Source organism: Pungitius pungitius, chromosome 16, assembly GCF_949316345.1.
Source record: "Pungitius pungitius chromosome 16, fPunPun2.1, whole genome shotgun sequence".
Lineage (NCBI taxonomy): Eukaryota > Metazoa > Chordata > Actinopteri > Perciformes > Gasterosteidae > Pungitius > Pungitius pungitius.
This window is the reverse complement of record NC_084915.1, coordinates 5387779-5410172: the sequence shown is the minus strand read 5'-3', so window position 1 is coordinate 5410172 and position 22394 is coordinate 5387779. Positions and strand designations below refer to the sequence as shown.

General features: G+C 43.0%; 1 protein-coding gene across 2 annotated transcripts in view; it reads right to left on the bottom strand.

Annotated features, from left to right (window-relative positions):
• Window positions 1–5981: 5981 nt before the first annotated feature.
• The window catches only part of srrm3 (serine/arginine repetitive matrix 3), a 60964-nt gene continuing 44551 nt past the window's right edge, over window positions 5982–22394 (bottom strand). The window contains exons 7-14 of one of the 2 annotated variants that reach the window (XM_037467155.2): window positions 20500–20535; window positions 20209–20259; window positions 19636–19743; window positions 17827–17989; window positions 10204–10484; window positions 9864–10112; window positions 9638–9763; window positions 5982–8041 (exon numbers count right to left, since the gene is read on the bottom strand). In XM_037467155.2, coding sequence (XP_037323052.2) covers window positions 7786–8041; window positions 9638–9763; window positions 9864–10112; window positions 10204–10484; window positions 17827–17989; window positions 19636–19743; window positions 20209–20259; window positions 20500–20535 — 1270 coding nt within the window. In that variant the 3' untranslated portion in view covers window positions 5982–7785. The other variant, XM_062558027.1, reaches the window with a different exon arrangement.

Sequence of the window (22394 nt, the reverse complement as noted above, 5' to 3'; positions counted from 1 at the left end):
ACATTTAGTTGTACACACAAAAACATTTAAACGTACACAAAGACACGCTATTATTTAGATGCACACAAAGACACACTAACATTTAGATGCGCACAATGACACACTAACAATTAGTTGAACACAAAGACACACTAACATTTAGTTGTACACACAGACACACTAACATTTTGTTGCACACAAAGACACATTAAGATTTTGTTGCACACAAAGACACACTAACATTTAGATGCGCACAATGACACACTAACATTTAGTTGTACACACAATAACATTTAAACGTACACAAAGACACGCTATTATTTAGATGCACACAAAGACACACTAACATTTAGATGCGCACAATGACACACTAACAATTAGTTGAACACAAAGACACACTAACATTTAGTTGTACACAAGACACACTAACATTTAGATGCACACAAAGACACACTAACATGTTGTATAGTATTTTATAGTAGGTACTTTCAGAAATTCAGGTAGCCCAGAAGTAGACCTTCTGTAAACTAGTTTTTTTTAAGTAGACCACAATACTTTCAAGTACATTCAGAACATTGGTTATTTTTTCAGACGTGGACTTAATTACCCTGGTCCTTAAACCAGTCATCTGGTGCAGTGTGGGTTGGGTGTGGGTCCTTGTACTCGGAGTCGGGCTAACGTCCACGCTAGCTGCTAATTGTTTTGCGTTGAGGTGATACTTGAGGCTCGATGTGAATTCCTTGTTGCACAGCTTGCACACAACCATGCTCTTATCGACGCTTCCATCCATGTGTTTATTATAATAAGATTTCCCATTCACGGGGCCAACCGACACGGTCTCGTCAGCTTCTTCGTTCATGTTCACTGTGGTTTGTTGTTGTCTGAAGTCATGAACACTAGTTGGTGCTCCAGTATAATCGGTCCTCCCGAAACTCATCCAGTGAGAAACGTTCCGCGGTGCAAAAAATAAGTGTAAAAATGCGTAAAAAATGTTTAATGTGTTATTTTTTATGTAATTAATTAATCTCAATTCACATTGTAATTAATTAATCGTAATTATTTATGTGTTTTTGAATCGCTCTTAGTCTGGACTCTCCCCTGAGACCTGTTGTCCTTTGGCTGCCCGACAGAAACAACACAGATCACAGGATCACTGAGCCACGCAAACTCCTCCACCACGTTAAGGTGGCGATTCAAGGAGGAGTTTTTTTTTTAATGTGGGAAACCCAATAAGGGGAAAACCCACAGGGGGGGTGTCTTTACCCCATATATACATATATATGTATATACATGTGTTTTTGAATCGCTCTTAGTCTGGACTCTCCCCTGAGACCTGTTCTCCTTTGGCTGCCCGACAGAAACAACACAGATCACAGGATCACTGAGCCACGCAAACTCCTCCACCACGTTAAGGTGGCGATTCACGGAGGAGTTTTTTTTTATGTGGTAAACCCAAGAAGTGGAAAACCCACAGGGGGGGGGTGTCTTAACCCTACACATACATACGTATATACACTCACCGGCCACTTTATTAGGTACACCTGTCCAACTGCTCGTTAACACTTAATTTCTAAGCAGCCAATCACATGGCGGCAACTCAGTGCATTTATGCATGTAGACATTGTCAAGACAATCTCCTGCAGTTCAAACCGAGCATCAGTATGGGGAAGAAAGGTGATTTGAGTGACTTTGAACGTGGCATGATTGTTGGTGCCAGAAGGGCTGGTCTTAGTATTTCAGAAACTGCTAATCTTACTGGGATTTTCACGCACAACCATCTCTAGGGTTTACAGAGAATGGTCCGAAAAAGAAAAAACATCCAGTGAGCGGCAGTTCTGTGGGCGGAAATGCCTTGTTGATGCCAGAGGTCAGAGGAGAATGGCCAGACTGGTTCGAGCTGATAGAAGGGCAACAGTGACTCAAATAACCACCCGTTACAACCAAGGTGGGCATAAGAGCATCTCTGAACGCACAGTACGTGGAACTTTGAGGCAGATGGGCTACAGCAGCAGAAGACCACACAGGGTGCCACTCCTTTCAGCTAAGAACAGGAAACTGAGGCTACAATTTGCACAAGCTCATCGAAATTGGACAATAGAAGATTGGAAAAACGTTGCCTGGTCTGATGAGTCTCGATTTCTGCTGCGACATTCGGATGGTAGGGTCAGAATTTGGCGTCTACAACATGAAAGCATGGATCCATCCTGCCTTGTATCAACGGTTCAGGCTGGTGGTGGTGGTGTCATGGTATGGGGGATATTTTCTTGGCACTCTTTGGGCCCCTTGGTACCAATTGAGCATCGTTGCAACGCCACAGCCTACCTGAGTATTGTTGCTGACCATGTCCATCCCTTTATGACCACAATGTACCCAACTTCTGATGGCTACTTTCAGCAGGATAATGCGCCATGTCATAAAGCTGGAATCATCTGAGACTGGTTTCTTGAACATGACAATGAGTTCGCTGTACTCAAATGGCCTCCACAATCACCAGATCTCAATCCAATAGAGCATCTTTGGGATGTGGTGGAACGGGAGATTTGCATCATGGATGTGCAGCCGACAAATCTGCGGCAACTGTGTGATGCCATCATGTCAATATGGACCAAACTCCCTGAGGAATGCTTCCAGCACCTTGTTGAATCTATGCCACGAAGAATTGAGGCAGTTCTGAAGGCAAAAGGGGGTCCAACCCGTTACTAGCATGGGGTACCTAATAAAGTGGCCGGTGAGTGTATATATATGCCACATTAAGGTGGCGATTAATATATATATATATATATATATATATATATTTATATATGAATGCACAAGTCTGGAAGTCTGGAAGCCCTCAAAAAAGCGAGAAGCCTTTAAAAAGGGTGGTCACTTAACTGATGTAGTCTTTGAAAAGAGTGATGGTGTCTTCAAAAAGGCTGGCTGATGTCAGTTAAGGACTCATTTGGTTGAAAAATACTCTTGAGATAGATGGACAAACTGTCTACTAACTCAAGTAAAGACTCACTGAGCGAATTCTACTGATGTGTTTGGAACACAACAAAGCTATTGATGTCATAGAGTTCTATGGCATCATCGTCGTCACGGAGACAGGGGGTAGCATCATGGCAGCCAATAAAATACAACAGAAGCCACTTTGTGTAGTTATTAGGGCTGGGCAAAGATTAAAAAATTTAACTTGGTTTATCACATGATTTTTTGTGATTAACAGCGTTTAATCTTCTTATGAGCAAAATTCAATAATACATGAAAAACTAGTTTATTTCTAGTATTTATTTAGAAGCAATGTCATCAGAACAATATAACAGGCACTCTCAGAGCAACAAAAAGTTAACATACAGTATATAAATCAGCAGAGGTGGGAACAAGTCACTGTTAGGCAAGTCACAAGCAAGTCTCAAGTCATTGCCCTTGAGTCCCGAGTCAAGTCGAGTCAAAGACGAAGCAAGTCCCAAGTCGAGTCACAAGTCAAAGCCAACAAGTCTCAAGTCGAGTCACAAGTCGTACCATTTTATCTTCGAGTCAATTCAAGTCATCTTATTATAGCGGGGACGGGGAACCCTGGGTGATGGTGCGCTGCCTCACAGACCTAGACCTAATAACTTTAACTCAGCTCCTTACACTACTTTAAAACGGACGTTGACATAATGTTGGCGAGGATTTCCATCGGAGTCTGAATCCGGGTTCAAAAATCCCGATTTTTGTAACCATGAACGAGCTGTCTCGTTGATACGGTCAAATGGACTGCAGTGATTGGATGTCGTGCAGGCAGCGCTCTCTGCTTACAGGTGGCGCACATTTTTTTGACAGATGCAGATAAACAGAGCGGCGCGGTGGTGTGAAAATGTTTTCCCCCAGTTTTCATGGGAAGTAGCAAGTCTTCTCGAGTCAAAAGGCTCGAGTCCAAGTCAAGTCACGAGTCATCGGTGTTCAAGTCCAAGTCGAGTTGCAAGTCTTTGTACGTTTTGTCGAGTCGAGTCTCAAGTCATCAAATTCATGACTCGAGTCTGACTCGAGTCCAAGTCACATGACTCGAGTCCACACCTCTGTAAATCAGTGACCTTGTGATCTGTGTTGTCTCTGTGGCTCGAGCCCCTTGTCGGGCGGCCCAACGACAACATGTCTCAGGGGAGAGTGCAGACCAGCGATTCAAAAACGCATGTATCTACATATATATTATTGCTGTCACTATCCCTAAGGATTAAATTATTTAATCACAATCAATTGCAGTTATGTTATAGCTCATGTTAACTCAAAATTAATCACAATTTTTAAGTTTTTTTTATTCTTTCTAAATGTCCCTTCCTTTATTTATTTTTTCCATCATTAGGGTCCTCGCTACGACTAGTCATAGAGGAACCTATTGCATTTCAAGGAATTATTATTATTATTCTCAAAAACCGTGGGCCTTTTTGAGGCCTTTATCATATTCAAAATGTTGTTCAATTTGGCATGGATATCCGGACTGTTAAAAAATTAGATAATTTTTGGGTCTCACGTTTGGGTATAAAGAAATGTCTCTATAGCGCCCTCTAGCAATTAAAAAAAGACCACACTAGGCCAGTTTCCGCCCCCGATGTCTGATCAACTTGAAAGTTGGCACACATGTGCTCTTGGACATGCTCTACAAAAAAGTCCATCATGGTATACAAATGCGCCTAACTAGATTTTCCGCCATTTTTAATTTAGTGAAAAACACATTTTTGGCAATTTCTCCTAAACGCTGAATTTGATTTTCACGAAACCGTCGGTGGATCATTATTGGGTCAATGTGCCCTTGATATTTTAGAATGGTGCTGATAACTCATTGTTTCGATGAGATATGGGCTAATTAACTTCGCAAGGGGTGTGGCTTAATCTGGCAGATTTTTAACTTCCAAATGACACCAAAACTATAGCATGTGTGAACATTGAAGCCCTAAACACACACTAATATTTTCATAATTTTTGAAGAATAGGGTGCGCTGTAATTAATGGTCGGTGACGTCACACGTGACATTTAGCCTCTTCTGGGTCTAAACGCTTTGCTCGTCCAGATCTAATAACGGCGGAACCTGTTAAATTATTTACGATCACGTCCTACTTTAGTGATGCAGCCTTGGCGGTCAAAAAGGGTTTAAGCTTAGTTTAGTCAATTTAGTAGTGAAGCATAATTCCGCTTCATGATGACTGCCGACCGACGAGGTTTTGTTTTTTGCTCATGAGAGGGGCCCTTTGAGGGGGATCCCAATAACCGCGTCATTGCACTTGACTATCAAAGGGGCGCTCACACAGTTTGCCGTTGCTTTTTATTCTTAACTAGTCGTTGTCCCAAGCCAGCTCGGCGCCCCAAGCAATTGCTTGTTTTGCTTGCCTTGTCGCAACGGTCCTGTGCGTGTGTCGTAATTTCTTGCCGGTGCGCCGTACTGGCCAGTACCGGCTCACTTTCACCACTGCCTGCGAGTCAGCCCTCTAGCACTAAACAATTAGACAATGGGAGAGAACTAAACCCCTATGAAATGTGCCTCAAAGTCTTTGAGTGTGGAGATTGAGATTTGAGAGTGTGTGAGGCTGCAAGGGTTTGAAATAGGGTAAATACCAATCAGGCAGCACTGAGGCAGTATAATAGTGGTACATTGATGTGGCACTTTCTACTGCTGCCATGTAAGCCAGTGAGCTTCTACAGTAGTGTCCAATCCTATATGGTTACAATAGTGTATACCACAACAGATGTATTATCGACTTGTCAACACCACATACCCGTGTGATACACCGTGCAGATGTCATCACGGTATTGTTAATGGGCACAGTCCTCAAAATACAGCCTCCTCCAGTACTAGTTTGAGGGCAAGTTGCAGCACTTCGGGAGGGCAGGAGAACATTTAGGCCCATGAAATCTGATGCTGTCATTCAAGAGTATGAGGTACGAGAAAGTTCTCAACAGCGCAATCTGGAGGGAAATATACGCTTCACATGATATCACTGCACTTTAAGTGAGAAGAGAAAAGAACAACATGAGCGCATAATTAATTCCCCATTTGTTTCTGTTTATTGTCAGGGATAATAACTTGTACATTACAAAGAAATTACTTGTAGAGCCAAAGGGGCAATGCTATACTTGGAATAAATGAATAGGTTTGCAGAGTATCATAGTAGGGTTAGGTCTGGTTACACTGGGAATGCAACACTGTGAATGAAATCAGGCCAGACAAATGGAAAAGGAAGACTTAGGGTGATCCCTGATTGTATCGCCAGTTAGTTTGCCTCAACACCGAAGCTGTAGATAGAGGAGTCATTACAGAGCCTGCTGTTGTCTCTGCTAAGTTACATCAATATATTTTCCTCCTGAACCACGGCACAGAAATATGTTACCGCCCATTATGCAAAGGATCAGAATACGTGGGGGACATGAAGTAGAGTAGGATAGTGGACCCTGATTCCTGGCTGATCTTTCCTTCCTCAATACAGGAAGAGCCACTATGACGTGGCAAAAAGTTGCGGGTCGCGGGAGTAATTTTGAGCATAGAGTCCCTCCCACTGGCTACAATCAGAGAATTTTCAATCACACAGTGGTGCATCTTCACCCTGCTCACTAATCTGAGGGCGACAGCGAGGTCTCGCAACAATGACAGACTATTGGGTAAAATAGCTAGCATACAGTACATTTGCATCACAATCTCATCCTCAAGGCATGATCCAATTGCTTTACTGTTCATGGCAAAAACAATGAATAATAATAATAAATAGTAATAAATTAGATCATAAATAACCTAAATATAAATAAATAAACAAATGAATACAGTAGAAACATAAATCACTGTGGTCAACACAATAGTGTGCATTTAGACTTTTTGCAGACGGTTTTCTTAAATTATGTACCACAGAGCAGCCGTACATGTCAATAGTTACCTTACTGGTCATTGCAGAGAAGGCAGACACGCACTCTTACACAGAATCAACATGATAATTTAAACAGGGAGGAGTAATAAAGTTACATAATAAATAGACCCCTCCCTCACACCCATCCCCCCCATCCCGTTTACCTGTGTATGCAGGTGGCAGACTTACTGTATAGGCCAGCAGGGAGCACAGATGCACCCTGGCACCTTTCACGGGGCCAGGTACTCTCCTTCAAGCAGCAAGTCTCCTGATGCGTCATGCTAAACAAATCTCGTCCAACCAGATGGAATATACAGTGCATAGTTTACAAAGCCGGAACTTAAGAGACCGTACGTCTATACAGACAAACCTATACAATTTGAATCCTTAAAAAAACATGTTCTTTTTTTGCTCACTATTTCATCACCCAACTTCTCTTTTGTTCTAACTTCTGTTGATCGCTGCGCTTCAATGGTATGGAAGTCATTGGGGAGATGAGTACACTGAAATGTACAGCAAGCCGTTGTTGTGTCTTCTTTTTATCTTCTACTCAGCTCCTTTTGTTAGGATATATATATATAAATGTATTTCGACAGTATATAGTTTTTTAATGAATTCATTTTTGGTTGCGTTATGGAAGAAGAGAAAGTGCCAACATACAGCGAGATTTGTTCATTGGGCTCAACCGAAAATGATTATTCCAATGCGTTGTGAGCCATTTTCATTGAATACCTTGTTAACGTGAAGATAGTGAACAGCGACGGCCAATATCATAGTAATGTGCTATTTCTCCTCTTCTATCCGGGCCCTGTGTTGGAGAGGGATACGTGTCTCCGACCAAGGAGTGTGGGGCCAAGGACTGTACAGCAGCTGCTTCGTGGAGAGCCCGGTAAAGATCCCGACCAAACCAGAGCATAGTGAAACATATCAGGACTCCTCCGCGTGTCGCGCTCAGAACCCGGGGCTGTCGTAGCTGCTGCGGCTATAGTAGCTGTGGTGGCTGCGGGAGCGACTCTTGCTCCGGCTCCAGCTTCGGCTCCGGCTGCGGCTGCGGCTGCGGCTCCAGCTCCGGCTCCGGCTTCTGCTGTGGCTCCGGCTGCGGCTGTAGCTGCTGTAGCTGCGGCTGCGGCTGGACTGCGACGGGCTGCTGTCGTAGCTGGACGACGAGGGACTGGGCCGGTAGTACGGTATCGGCCGCTTCCGAGCACTGGAGAGAGGGGAGAGGATGAAGCGTCACCAGTTTGGCATGGCCATGGCCTTTGCCTGACACTGGTGTTAAGCACGTGATGAATTAAGATTTGGTAGGTTGAGTGAAAATCTGTGTTAGGTTACAGAAGAACGGGGGGATTAACGATTAGAGCAGGATCTGAAAGAGAGCTGGGTTAGAAGTCCAAGCTGTTTAATCACACACCCGCACACTTGCATGTCATTAGTTTAAGCGGAAGCGCAAATGGTCTTGTTAATAGTCACCCTGGAAGTGTTTCCTGTAAGGTAATTAACTGTTAGTTCCCAAAAGCACCTCATCTTCACAGTGGAGGCTGGCACCCAGTGAAATCGCGGTGTCAACAGTGCGGGGAGAGATAAATGCTATCAAGGTATCCCCGCTGCTACAAGGTGTGTTTCACCTTGTCATTTCAACGGCATGTAGATAACCCAGCCTAGGCTTTTGTTTTCTCTATCTGCCTTGGGAATCCACAGTCTGCGTGGTCCAGATATCCTCTAAAATAAACCTTGATAACATTTTAATCACCCCGTGTTACAACATTAGTGCAGAACCGCAGAGGGCTGTAGCTTTAGAGCCGCTGGGACTTTCTTGGTGTTAATTAGAAAGAAGCAGCAGAAAAGAGAAAATAAGAACAACAAAAAAAAACGGCCATGAGGAGACCGCGTTTACTATGGGGAGCTCTGATGGTTTGCTGTTCAGCCCAGCTTCAGGAGTCGCACTACAAGGATCCCGCTGCACGGCAACCGTTACAGGAGTAACTAGCCTGAGGCGGCTCAGTTCAACAGCATCCCGTCCGTCTTGGCAGGCATGACCCTAAGGACCGGAGTGAAAGATGACAAAGTACACACATTTCACCCATGTCTCTTAAACTATTATATGAAGGACAGGGAGGGGAAATGAGACACAAACTCATCTAATAAATAACAACCAACCATGCATTTCAAGAGCAACAAGGCAATATAAATCTCGGATATCTGGGACAATATCAAATGAAAGAATAGTAGCTACCTCTGTATGCCTTCAGAGTGAAGAAACGACAACAATAAACCCTTTCATCAGTTCATTTTGACTGTCAATCTGAGTCAAGGCGATAAAAGACAGGCCTCCATTAAGGTTTTATAGGGTTATTGAAATGATATGACAGCGACATTATTGCTATTTTATTTGTCTTCATAGTGCCCTGCTAAAAAGGAAGCCTATATAAATGTAATTTGCTTGTCCTTGCAGTATTTTCTTTCTATAAACGATCAAATGGACCTGGATTTGGTTTTTAAATGTTCCATGTGTGGAAATGCAAATGTCCCCTCATTTCATTTCTTTGGGCTTGTCCCTGTAGTAATTTGCAGCTGTAGAAGTGGACAGTTTACTCCAGCATGGCTGCACTCAAAGCACTACAAGAGAGCAACTTACCTCTGGCAAAAACGTCTGCGTTAAAATGCTCTCATTTCCAGACTTATAATGGTCTAAAAGTGAAAAAGTGCAGACGCGTTGTGGGGAGGGAATCAAATGTATGAGCGGATAGAGAAATCTTGACAACACACCGGGAGGAAGTTTATGACGCTAGCCTGGCTCAGTTACCTGGTGATCCTGCGAGCCTCCATGAAGCTGGGCGAATCCCTTCTCCTTTTGCGGATCGGTGAGTAGCTGCGTGAGCGGCGGCGAGCTCGGCTGTCGGTGTCGGAGTGGTTCGGGCTTTCCCTCTCTCTGCGCCGCACACACACACACACACACACACACACAATGCCTTCAGAACAGCGGCAACAAAGCACATTACAAACAGTGAGAGGGAGAAAGGAAGCTTCACCTGGAGTTGTTCTGTCTGTTGTGAAGATCTGCCTTGCTGGGCCCTCTGTCTCTGGAGGCGGAGCGGGACGACGAGTGGCCGCTGCTCCAGGAGCTGCTGCGCTGCCGGAGGTTGGGTTTCCCCCGGGACTCCTCTTTCTTCCTGCCCGACGCGTGCGGGTGGCGTCCCGGAGACGCAGACGGGCTCCGGTGGTGGGCCTGACCCCGACTGGAGCGATGGTGCCGTTTGGAAGAGTGACCCCCTTTTGTCCTGGGGTAGTGGGCAGACGTCAAAGACTTGTCTCTCAGCGGCACAGATAACGTGGAAGGATGGGCAGTAGTGCAGCGAGAGACAGACTTACTTTCTCTGACGACGAGAGGTCCTCCCTCTGTGGCCGTGGTTGTGCTGGAAGTGGGCCGAGTCGCTGCTGTGAGCTGGGGAGCGGGAGGTCTTATTGTGGCCTCTCTGGCTCCCTCTCCTCCCTGTCGCCTTGGTTACGGGGTTCTCACCGGCGGTGTTCCTGCCAGCCACACTCCCAGCCTCTCCTGCCGTTTGGCTCCTGCTGGGGGCGCTGTGGAGCTTGTGCTCTCCCAGCAGAGTGGACTGGATGCTTGCAGAGCTAGAGGTCAGCAGACGGAGCTTCTGTAGAAAATAATTATGACCAACAAAGAAACAAAAAAAAAGAAAAGAAGAAGACAGAAAACAAAAAAGAAAAAGGACAAAAAGAGCATTAGAGTGTTCCCAGTTTGGTGATTGAGCGCTATGGTGTACTTGCCAAAAGAAGATAAACATCTAAAAGAAAAAAGATCTAGGTTTTCTCCATATGGTTATAGATAGTCCTCTATGGTGCAGCGCATGCAATACTTGGCATGCAAAACCATAATGAGTTAAAGAAATCATAATCGCAAAAACAAACAAAGAAACTAAGAGGAGGAGGAAGAGAGGGGAAAAAACAAAGAACTGTGAACCAAATAAGTTAAAGAGCAAAGGCAGAAGGTACAAAGTTATAGATTTTGTAGTGTAGAAAAAGAGGACTTCTTCAGTTTTTTTGTATTAAAAAAAAATGTAGTTATGGTAAAAAAAAATAAAACGAAACAGAAAAAGAAGACAACTTGACTGAACATCACAGAAATGGAAGGAACAAAATAAAGATCACAATTATTGAATCAATCGGATCAGAAAAACAATCGTCTGCTACTCAAATTTTCTCTTTCTGGATTTTTTTTTCCTGTAGACAATTTCTGAGACGTGAACAGCGACCCATTTTCTTAGTTTTTTTCAATGGTTACTCTTGTTTAACTCCCTTCTGGTTAACATCCACTTACCAATAAAGTGGTATTCCCTCCTTTAGTAGGTAAGGTATGAAGAAAAGGGAAAAGTGGGGCAACATAAGTGCATCATTAGATTCACAAAATGCAAGAGAAAAAGACACAAAACCCTTCCCTGCCAGTGACTGATGAGACAATGCATGGACATCAATGGAAAAGAACTCAAAAGCAAAGAGGAAATCCACAATGTGCAGGAAATCCCTCACACATAGTAGATCCTCTGGGCCCAGCCACCTTCCTAAACATCAGAGAGCAACTGGGTGGCGAGAGTTTGAGATATTTATTTATATATATTCATATCTTCACCATTTTTCTCTCCGTGTAGTATCTACCACGGGTGTTATTTTAACTCGCGACACGTTTACCTGCTACATTAACTGCCTCCGCTTCTACTGGGTACAATCAGTGTTTGTGCTCACAGCCTCACTAAGACAAGGCACCTACAGTTTCCACAAGAGACAACTTTTATAACTGTTATGGTTCAAGCGAGTTGTTGCTACATATAACAACAGTGAGCCTTGTGCTGATGTTGGCTTGGGTTCAACCACATTTTATCTCATTTTGGGTGAGATAATAATGTATAAACCCCAGAAAGTAAAATCTCCGTAAAATTGCATCTAACTGTTAAAACATAAACAATGTGATTGAATCCTTTAAGTGAAAAGCTACTTTTAGAGTCACAAAATGGCTCAAACACCAATCTAACAGGATGAGGCAAGCAATATTCTGAGTTTACTTATTGATTAGCATGGGCATCGGCTCTGTGGTTTATTTTACTGCTAAAAGACTTCCCTTGTCCTGCAAAAACTCATTAGAGTAATGTGTATACGTTTCTGACAGATGCACTATTGACTTGGTTTAGAGTGACTAAAAAACGACTGGCCAGATGTTTTACTATAGTGCCTTAGACAGAATAGCTAGTTTGACTTTATAGAAGTGTCCGTCGGTCGCCTGGTCACTCTTGGTCCAGACTGAAATGTCTCAAAGCTATTGGATGATTTGCAATGTAATTTAATACCAACATTCATGTTCCCCAGAGGATGAAACCCTCTGAAATTGCTGACCAAATACCTACAAACCTAAAGAATTTCTCTTCAGCCTCACCTGTATTTTGTGTTTATAGCGAATTAGCTAAATTTAGGATGCTTACAAAGCTGACGTAGTCAGAAATATACTTGCTTATTATCGGCATGTTAGCATGCTGAGGTCAGCATTTAGCTCAAAGGACCGCTTTGTTTAGACCCACTCAGCCCCTTGATTAAGTGTAGACTCTCAGCTAATAACAATGCTGCCTATTTGTGCACACTTTTTCAAATGATACACCTTCAGTGTTAACTAATTTTGCTAATAGTACCAATAGTGAAGTCTGAGAGTTTACAGACACGTCAAACCAATGCCAATTTATGTCTTTTTGGCGGATTGGTTCATAAAAAGGAAAAATCTGTATTGTATTAGAGGGTGAGTTAAAACATATCCTCAACCTGTATCAAAAATAGAAATTGGACGAGTGGGAATCGGGGGCTTAGACTTGTGATGCACAGTTATACACTGCTCATGGTAAGAAGCTCATACAAAGAGAGTAAATCTCCAACAGGCATCTTGTTGGAAACCAAACACAGCCGTCTCTTTCGCATGCATTACAATGTGCAGTCTGAGCTGCTTCGTAAGCTACGGTACAACAGAAGCACCGACTGGTCGCAGCAGAAAGAAGAGCCATTCCCACTACAGAGAGGACGACTAAGCGGTATAATAAGAAGACACACAACCACTAGTGCTCATGACAGTTGTTAGAAACAGTCGTGAAAATCAATATGGTGGAAATCATAAGACGCATGTACTAATTCACCAACAACAGAGAGATGCTGGACAAACAGGAATGCATTCTACCAAAACAGAAAGAAAACAAAACTGGAGATAGAAATGGACCTGGAAGATAGAGCGGGATACTGGACTTCAGAATGAAGTTAAGGAGGAAAGAGAAAAACCAGAGCTTTACGTAATCCAATCATAATTGATGAAGTGAAATCAATTTGGATAGAGATTTGGTAAATAACAGAAAGAGAGAGAGAGAGAGAGAGAGAGAGAGAGAGAGAGAGAGAGAGAGAAACATTGACGTCACTCAGGCTAGGGTGCTTGTCACATTCTCATCTGCATAAAGATCACGTGCGTAGGCAAAGCGTTACCTACCTTCCATTTCAATCAGTGACACGTATGCAATATCAACAAAAAATAGGAAAGAAAGAAAAAAAGAAAAAAGGGAGAAAGGAATGTTCTCCGCAGCGAAATGGGAAAAAGACAATGACCTCTTTTAGTATCAAAGCTACATATTTTGTCCACAGAGAAGGAGAAATAAACAAACCAAAAAGTACAAAGAAAATAGAAGGAGGGGAGGGGGAGGACAAAACCCAAAAAAATCCAGATGGAATTTAAATCAAACTAAAATTCAAAACAAAGGATGAAATCTATAAACTACATGATGTGCTTTGTCTTTTTCGCTTGTACAAATGCAGCCATATTTGTATCAAATCAGGGGTGGGAGGGGTAGGAGAGTTGGGATAGAGGTTAGCGGATCGACTTAATTGTCATATTAGTGGACATCCAGGTCGAGTACAGTAGAGCTATGTGCGGAAGGGAGAGGGAGGAGGGGGGAGACATGCAGAGCTGGCAGATGTGAGATACGTGGGAAGAAAAAGGCCGGAGACCTGAGACACATGGCAGATGAACATGTTGGGGAGGAAGAAGAGGAGGAGGAGGAGGAAGGGTAAAAGAGTGTCAGAGGGGCGGTCACCGCTAAAATGGACAACTAGAGAGCCAGCACATTTGAAAAGGACCCCAGTCACATTTTGGCCCGGGTCTTCCTCTACTCTTAAGATTGTGGGGGGGCGTTAGCACATGTGTGCCTTGTCCTAGTCATTTTTCAAGTGGTCCATAGAGGTGTGTTTCAAGTGTTTGAAGAGATCCATCAATGACAAGCAAGAGGACGACTGGCCCGGTCTAGGACAGGCTCGTTCACCAAGTAGGAGACAGTCCAGGATGCTTCCCAGCTGTGCGCTGCTCTGTATCAGACTTTGGGGAAGTTAAGCGCATGCATTTACCAAACCGGCCAAATAGTCCTCAAAACATTCAAACAACATCAGAAAGCACTTCAGATTAAGGACCAATCTCCTCTTTGTGCAGCTTCTCTTCTCTTTGATTATTTCAGTGGCACTAAGGACCGGAGACTCCCAACAGACCACCCCGACCTGCAAGCAGAGAGTCACGTGACAGGGGGGGTTAGCTCTACCCTAGCGGGTTGATTTGGTAGCTTGTTTACTGCTCTGTACTAGTACTGCGTGGGGGTCGACAACAATGTTTTGTGCGTTTGCATTTAAAAAGAAAATATGTTACAATAGAAGGCAGACGTAGTGAGCAGTGTTGCTTGAAGTCAGACCGACATAATAAGGGCACACTTCTTTTGCTGTGTTTGGAACACCCGGGTGCCTTGTGATGACCAAGGGTCTAAGAGGAAGCTAACAAAATGGCCGTCACTGCACTGAACGCAGATACAGTGTGATGAATCGGCTTGTTCCAAAACTAGGACAAATCAGGGAATGAGGAACCTATCTAGCAGTCTCTAGAGGTTATGTTTCCATGAATAGTCATGAAAGATTTAATAGTATTAGGGAGTTTTGCTACTTTTTTACGGACTAGTTAGCAACTAGGTCTGAAAGCTAGTCTGTTGTCTCTTTTAGTCACATGATCCTCGCAGGTCGCAGAAGTCTGTCAAGGCTCCAATGTCAACTTTATCTAAAATTGACCGGAACTTGAGGTGTTTTATTTGCCCCTGTTGGTGAAATGAAGCAGAAAGGAGCCCTTTCAACCTTTAAAGCAAATTCGTACAAGCTGCACAGATTTCTGCTTTCATGAAAATATTTTCAGTATTATAACAACGAAGGCTTTGAGGAGTAACTCGTTCGTTTTAGCAAACACATTTTCACGTTTTACTTCTCCGCCTCCGATAAAAAGCAGTGCACAGGTGTACCGAATCCTCTCTGTGGGAAGCGTCCGGGAGTGTCCCCGCGTCGCGAATGAGACGGTTCCAAAACGAGGCTAGAGGACAACTTCACGAACACAAACTGAGATGAAATATATACACAACCAGAGCTGCTGGACATTACATTTGCTAAACCACACAACTGCTGCAGTAAAGTCAAACTCCAGTGGGATCCAGGATCTGTCACACGTAACCATCCCCGTGCAGAGGTTTCAGTTTGGGGGATTACTATAAAAGAAGTTTTTTAGCTTTTGGTGGAAATTAACAAAAAGGTGAGCCTTGTGCTACAGTGATGTTGTTAATGAAACGGGCGAGCCAATTAAATGCTCCCCTCTCACCACATCCCAACTGAAAGGCTCCAGCGTACATGATCAAACAGACCTCCCTTGCCATTCTCCACTGGCCCGAGCCGATGGAGTAGAAACAAACGCCAACGACATAAGAGACACTGCCACCTACAGGGGCAACATGCACGTCGACGTGGTGGAGTAAAACAGTAGAGAGGAGCATGTGTTTAACTCCTGGCGGCTTGGCGGGAGCTGTTGGACGCCTGCAGGAGAAGAGGATCTATCACTGAGCAGAGCATGTGCTTGAGAAGAAAGACAACTGTATTGACAAGAAGAAACTATGACACATACCCAGTTAACCTACTTGATCCGGTTCCAAAGCATTTGAGTGCTTTTTATATAAACGAGACAGAAAGATTTGGGCATTTATTCATGGGTAAATACCACTTAATACTTTTGATAAGGAAAAAAAAGAAACAGTAATGAATGAAAAAAGATGAAAAGAGAGAGAGAGAAAGAGAGAAAGAAAGATACCAGATAAGACCTCATAGATACATGCAAGCTGGAGTAGAAAGTAGAAGACATCCTTTTTTCTGAGTTGCAGCCCGTGTAGATGCTTGTTCAACAGAGAAATATTTTACAATCAATCTCGAGTGTAAGTTTCTGTGGTTTTACTCCAACATAATCGACGATCATCCTGCTGCAGCTCTGATGATCCGTTTACAGAATAGAGTAGTGAGGTTATTTCCATAGTAGCAGGAAGAGATTTATAAATCAGTGTCTTCTAGGTAAAGAGAGACGAATAGAGAGGCTTATTATCAGAGCTGAAGAAATTTAAATCTAGGAGCAGAGGGGAATAAAAATGGTTTATAACATTTCTGGAGCCTATTATATCTGGACGTTTGTTTTAGAAGGTCCCTCTTGTGTTGGGGTTTTAAATAAATGAAACAACATAGTGATTTAAGAGATTAGAGATTTAAAATGCCTAAATAAACAAATCTGATCAAACACAGTTAAAGACAATAAACATTTAATTTCAAATAAGAAGCACTGTGCTCTGATCAGTGCTGGCAGGTCTATGCTGCTCTCTGCTGGACTACACCGAAAAGCAATACACCACTGCATTTGGTTTTTTGTGCTGTGATTTTAACAACACAGCAAAATGGGAAACACAACATTCATTTTAAAATCGGGTAAAATATTCATCAAGAACTTGGCGGTGACATAAATATAGCCGATCAAATGTGATTTTGGAAAAAACAGACACTTGACTGTTAACCTGTAGATGCAATATCTTAAAGGGAGGTGTGTTTGGATTTCAGCAGGAAAAAAAAATGTTTTTAATAATTGTTTTCGGAATTTAACCATATCCTTTGCCCTGTTGAATTTAATTTGAACTAGTGTAATACTCATTTCCTGTTGAAATCTGTCAAAATACAGAAACTATACAGTATAGATTTTTTTCTTTTCACTGTCTAATATCCATTAAAAGCGTTATCAGACTAAACGTAGTATATTTTCCTGGTTTTATTTTAATTTGAAATCTTAAATATGGCCCACCACGCAGCTGAAAATGGAGAAATCTAGCTTGCAATAATCTCTGTTTGCATGCTCTAATCATGTGTTTTCATTGGTAATTGGATTTGTCCTTTCCAGGAGAAATCGCAGATTGTTATCACAGTGAAGGGCCCTCAGACGTGTAATTGGGACTCTTGTAACAATGTCTGATTATGACCTTATCTGCAGTCAAACTTAGAGGTTATCATTCCCAGTAGACACAATGTCTGAAGTAACCATACTTGTCCCTAGCTCACATTTTTTGTATCATGCCTTAGCAGGCCCCTGCTTCGAAGAAACAACACATCGTTTTGCTCTTTCACTGGGAAACATGTTTGGCTCATATTTCCATCCAAGGTGTGATATGCAATTGTTGCGTTGCACAGAAACCTTAGAACCTCTCTTTTCTTTGCTCCCTCCCTCTGTTACCGGCAAACAACAAGACAAAAACAAAAGGAAAAACAAGGTGGCAGAGAAGTCAAAGACAACCAGAAATAAAGCAGCAGGAGCGGCAAGTTTTCACTCTTTTACACGTCCAAAAGAATCATAGTGAGAATATGAACTTGCCTACAACCTAGGAACAGCTGATAACAGAATGAAAGAAAATCTTCCGGTATCAAGCATGGAGAGAATTCATGTCAACCAACTTAAAGGGAGCGAGGTAAAACTCATCTGTAGAGACTGTGGCAGAAACCGTCGGATTGGGAGGGTGTGCAGGGAGGAGGGAGGAGGAGGGGGGGGGGGGGGGTTGTGGAAGCAAAATAGAGGAGATTACATACATCGTGACCTTTCTCGCCCTCGCCATGGTTGAGTCTGCCGGCCTTGCCGTTGCGGCTCCGCTGGGTGTGGTCCCCGTTGTGCCAGGAGGCGGGAGCGTTGTTGCCGGGCGACAGCGAGGCGCCGGAGGCCTTTTGTCCATCCGTCTTGTGCTTGGAGTTCGGTCTGGGGAAGCAGAGCCACACAGCGACACGCTGGGTAAAGCACAGCCAAAAGGAACGCTCACACCCTGTTGACTTCTATTACATAGTGATGAACGGGGGAAATCCTTCACTTTTTTTTTTACTCCCGCCAGAAGCAAACTTCAAGAGAAATGAAATTTATCCAGTTGCCTTTGCAGAGAACACGCCGGACTGTACCCAACATTACTGGCTGTGATGAAGATGTAGCTGAGTCAATATATATAGTCCTCCTGAATAAGGCGGTTTACTTTTCATATTTGACAGAACGTACACAACGTAGAACGGGGATCTTCATTTACTTAGGAGGGGATGGGTAATATATAAATATAGGAGTGTGTTTAGCTGACAAGGAGACGGCTAACTGAAGCCATTATCTATGCTATGAAATACCATGACAGGTGGAGGCCACGGGAGAACCGCAACTTGTGTGCTCAGCAAGGTAAAATAATTGTTTCTTTTAAGGTCTAGTGGCTTTGAAGAGAGCATAGCGGGGTTAGAACGGCTTCAGTTCCTTCCGTCACAGAGGGCCTTCTGAGGTGAAGGTGAGGAGGAGAAAATATTCCAAATATTGCTGTTACGGAATTTTTCAGCTGTCTTAAATACGTTTTGTTGCTGTCCCAGTTCCCAGCAGTACGCTGCTTTGCTACCGTGCTGCTTCTTCTGTCTGTTTTTTAAACTGACAGTTTTAAAGTAATACACTGATTAAGGATAATCAAGCCAATTTGATTGCATAATGACACGTATATGTATATATATATATACGACAAATCAATCAATAAATTATGTATTTCTGATCGTTCTCTTTGCTTTAAGTAAGATGCTTAATAAGTGGTGCATTTAGTTTTGAGGGAGAAGGCTGCAGATGAATTAAGATTTTCAATGTAAGTGGATGTGATGCTAGATTTCACAACAAGACTTCTCTTTTTGCGAGATACACAATACCAAATAGAGAAACAGAAGAGAAAAAATAGCTTCTTTTTTTTACTTTCTATAAATGCTTTTTACAACCATCAGAATCCGTCAGTAGCAAAAACAACAGGGAGGAGTTTCCCCCAGCGACTTCATTACAGTTTGCTATCCTGCAGCGCTCTGCCTCAATTCTGGACCAATTTTAAAAAGTCTTGGTCCCATTAGTCACTTGGACTCAAAACCATAGGAAAAATACCAGTGTTACTCTTTAAGTGGGATTAATTGTTTTTTTTAATTGTAAAATAATACTTCACATTGAAATAACATATCAATAATCCACTCTGTTCTTGGCTTGTCTAAAGAAATAATAACTTGTACGGCAGAGTGGAAGTCTTTTTAACTGCCCCATTGGTATTTAACATGTTAACACAATGAGCTAGGATGTCAGCTAGAATCCTAAAAATAACATTGTGTCCAGAAACAGAAACCCAAACATTTCAGCCAACTAAACTTTATAAATAAGACGTGCCATATAGCAGCAATCTGTGTTACCGTTGCAGAGCAATACCACAAGCTATATGTGGGGGTTTATTATCAGAAGCCCACTGGCATCCCAGTGAGTCTCCAGCTCGACAGGCACAGGCGCCACACCAGTGTGTGACGACACATCGCCGAGGTGTTTGTACGGGTGTGTGTGTGTGCGTGGGGCGGGGAGTCTACCTGCCGGGAGATTTGGAGATGCTCCGCGTGGAGGACAGGGAGGCGCTACGGGAGCTACAGCAGCTGCCTTGACGCTGTGAACTCCTACTCGGGGTCTCCCCGGGGGACCTGGCAGACGACAACCAATGGACGCACATCCATACACCCACACACAGACATGCACACGCACACACACACACACACACACACACACACACACACACATACGTGTTCACATAAAGCCATGTGCATGTATGTAAACACCACTGTAGGAGCTCAGCTGTCAATCGCCTGATATATACAGTTCATATTTCAATATTTATTCTAATGAAGGCACGTCACATAACGCGCTGCATGGTACTGCATGGTACTGCATGGTACTGCATGGTACTGCATGGTTAGAACTCGTGCCACTGGGAGATGCTCTTTGAGCGTTACAGCGCGGCTATTTGCATTCTCTGTGAGTCAGAGCCTAAAATCCCAATATAAATGTATGAGAGGCTGAACGTGGTCCCCACTGAGCCCGATGTTGGGGACAGAGTCTGTGCTTCACTGTAAATGTAAATGCAAGAATCATTTCTATGTGCGTCTCACCTCTTTTTTTGTTTGTTCTTGTCTTTGTGTTTGTTCTTTGAGCTGCCCGATCTAAAAACAAATGTGATATGTAAGATAACAAGGCTGTGCACTTTCAAGCATGGGAGACACGCATTCACACCCTTTGTGAAAGTAATTTTAAAAAAAAAATAGATGAAACTCAGTGTACCACTCACCCATAACGATTGCATTGTCTTTTGAACAATCAGTAGGCAGAAATGACAACACACACCTTACACATATTATGATCATTATAATGTATGGTGTTCTTTTGTCTTGATGCGTACACACCTGTGTCTCCTCTTTTTCCTGGAGCCAGATGCAGATCTATTAAAAAAAGAGAAGAAATCCCGCAATGATCATGATGATTGACTGAACAAGTAGTATTTTCATTTATTTTTCACCTCCCCTGCTGCACAGTTGTATCAACCGGATGAAACTGTGCAGCAGGGAGCGCGTTCCAAGTCGCACGTCTACTGAGTAATCAGCTTAACCCTCCCGGACCGAAAAAAAATAAAGAAAAGGGTATTTTTACCTCCACGCGTCCATGTTCCAGATTCAACGTGGTTCTGGGAATTACTAAAGTCCCTTGTTAGAATACATTCTAGGACATCGTAGGTATTTTGGACAACTGTTTGAGGTTGAAGCCAAAATATATTCTGGGCTGTGAGTCGCATTTTTATTTCCTTTTAAAGAAATGTTTAATATACTGTATATATATATATTTATATTAAACATTCTACCTCCAACGAATATTGAAACTGTGTCTAAGTCGATGAAGGTGTGAAAGCTTCCCAACCAGTAGCGACTCATTTAGAGCATCCCGATCATTACTCCTGCAATTGTAAATGTGCTCTTGCATATTAAAGCAAACGGCATTCTACATATATCAGACACACGCACACACAGAGCAGAGCAGCTCCCGTTCTGTGAATCCCACGCATACGTCCGTGTATGCAGGGGTCTACACAGCGATCCCAGCTGCTATTCTACGGGTTGTGGATGCTGCTGCGCTGCGACAGCAAAACCACCCGGAGGCTCATTTTCTCTTTGACCTGCATCAGAGCAGCCGTGTTGGGAAAGTTCACTTTCTACATGAACTAGTTCAAAGTTCAGTTCACAAATTTTAAAACTTCAAAATATTTGAACTAAGTTCACAGTTCCAACTAGTTCAGTTCTTTTTTTCCATATGTTGCTGCAAGCTATTATTTTTCAAAATTATTGCCACAGCCCAGAACCACAGACTGCAATTATTTGATCAGTTTTAACAGATTTAATCTTCATATCCAATTTTGAATCCTTATCCAACCAGGCTTTACATTAGCATTGAGGGGACATTGTTTGTCACGGTTTGGGTCTGCTTGTCTTATTTTGTAGCTTTCTTGTGTCTCGTGTCTCTGGGTAACTTCACTTCCTGTCCTGTGATTGCCTGATTGCTTCCACCTGTGTCCAATCACCTGCACCTCCCTTGTGTATTTAAGCCCTGTGTGCCAGTTGTCCTTTGTCGCGTCATTGTCTAACGTCACTCGTTGTTGGAGCACGTCCAGGTTTTGGTTTTCGAAATAAAGAGCACGTCAGAAGAACCTGCATTTGAGTCCTGCTTCCGCCTGCACCAGCACCTAATGTGACATTGTTGCTTTAATGTTGCTGTCCATTCACTCCACACTAGCAGCAGCTGCAGCGTTCACCCCTACAGTACATTCTCAAACACATGCTGCTTAAATGGTCTTTTTTAAATTAGGAATAAAAACACCACAGTTATCATTAAGGTGCAAATGTTTGCAAAGAAAGGTCAGATTCCTCCCATCCTCACCGACCTTGTCAGTAACTTAAAACTCATAAAATTCATTTAAATTATTATACGCCGCCTCTTTGCTACACGCAGCTGTCGCCTCCATGCATTTCTCTTTTTTTTGATGACGCATGCGCGGTGCGACACTGGTGGCTGGTGTTGCCAGATTGGGTGTTTTATCCGCTACTTATTAAGGCGCGTTTACGGTGTGTTTTCTATAGAAATCGTGCATCCTATTTGAACGACGTTAACCTGAAAGAACGTGCCGTTCATAAATGAACGAGTTCACAGTGACGTTGATCGGGCATTAATACAGTACGTTCAGTTCACGTTCGCCCAAAATATGATCGAGTTCATGAACTATCGTTCAATGAACGCGTTCAGGCACAACACT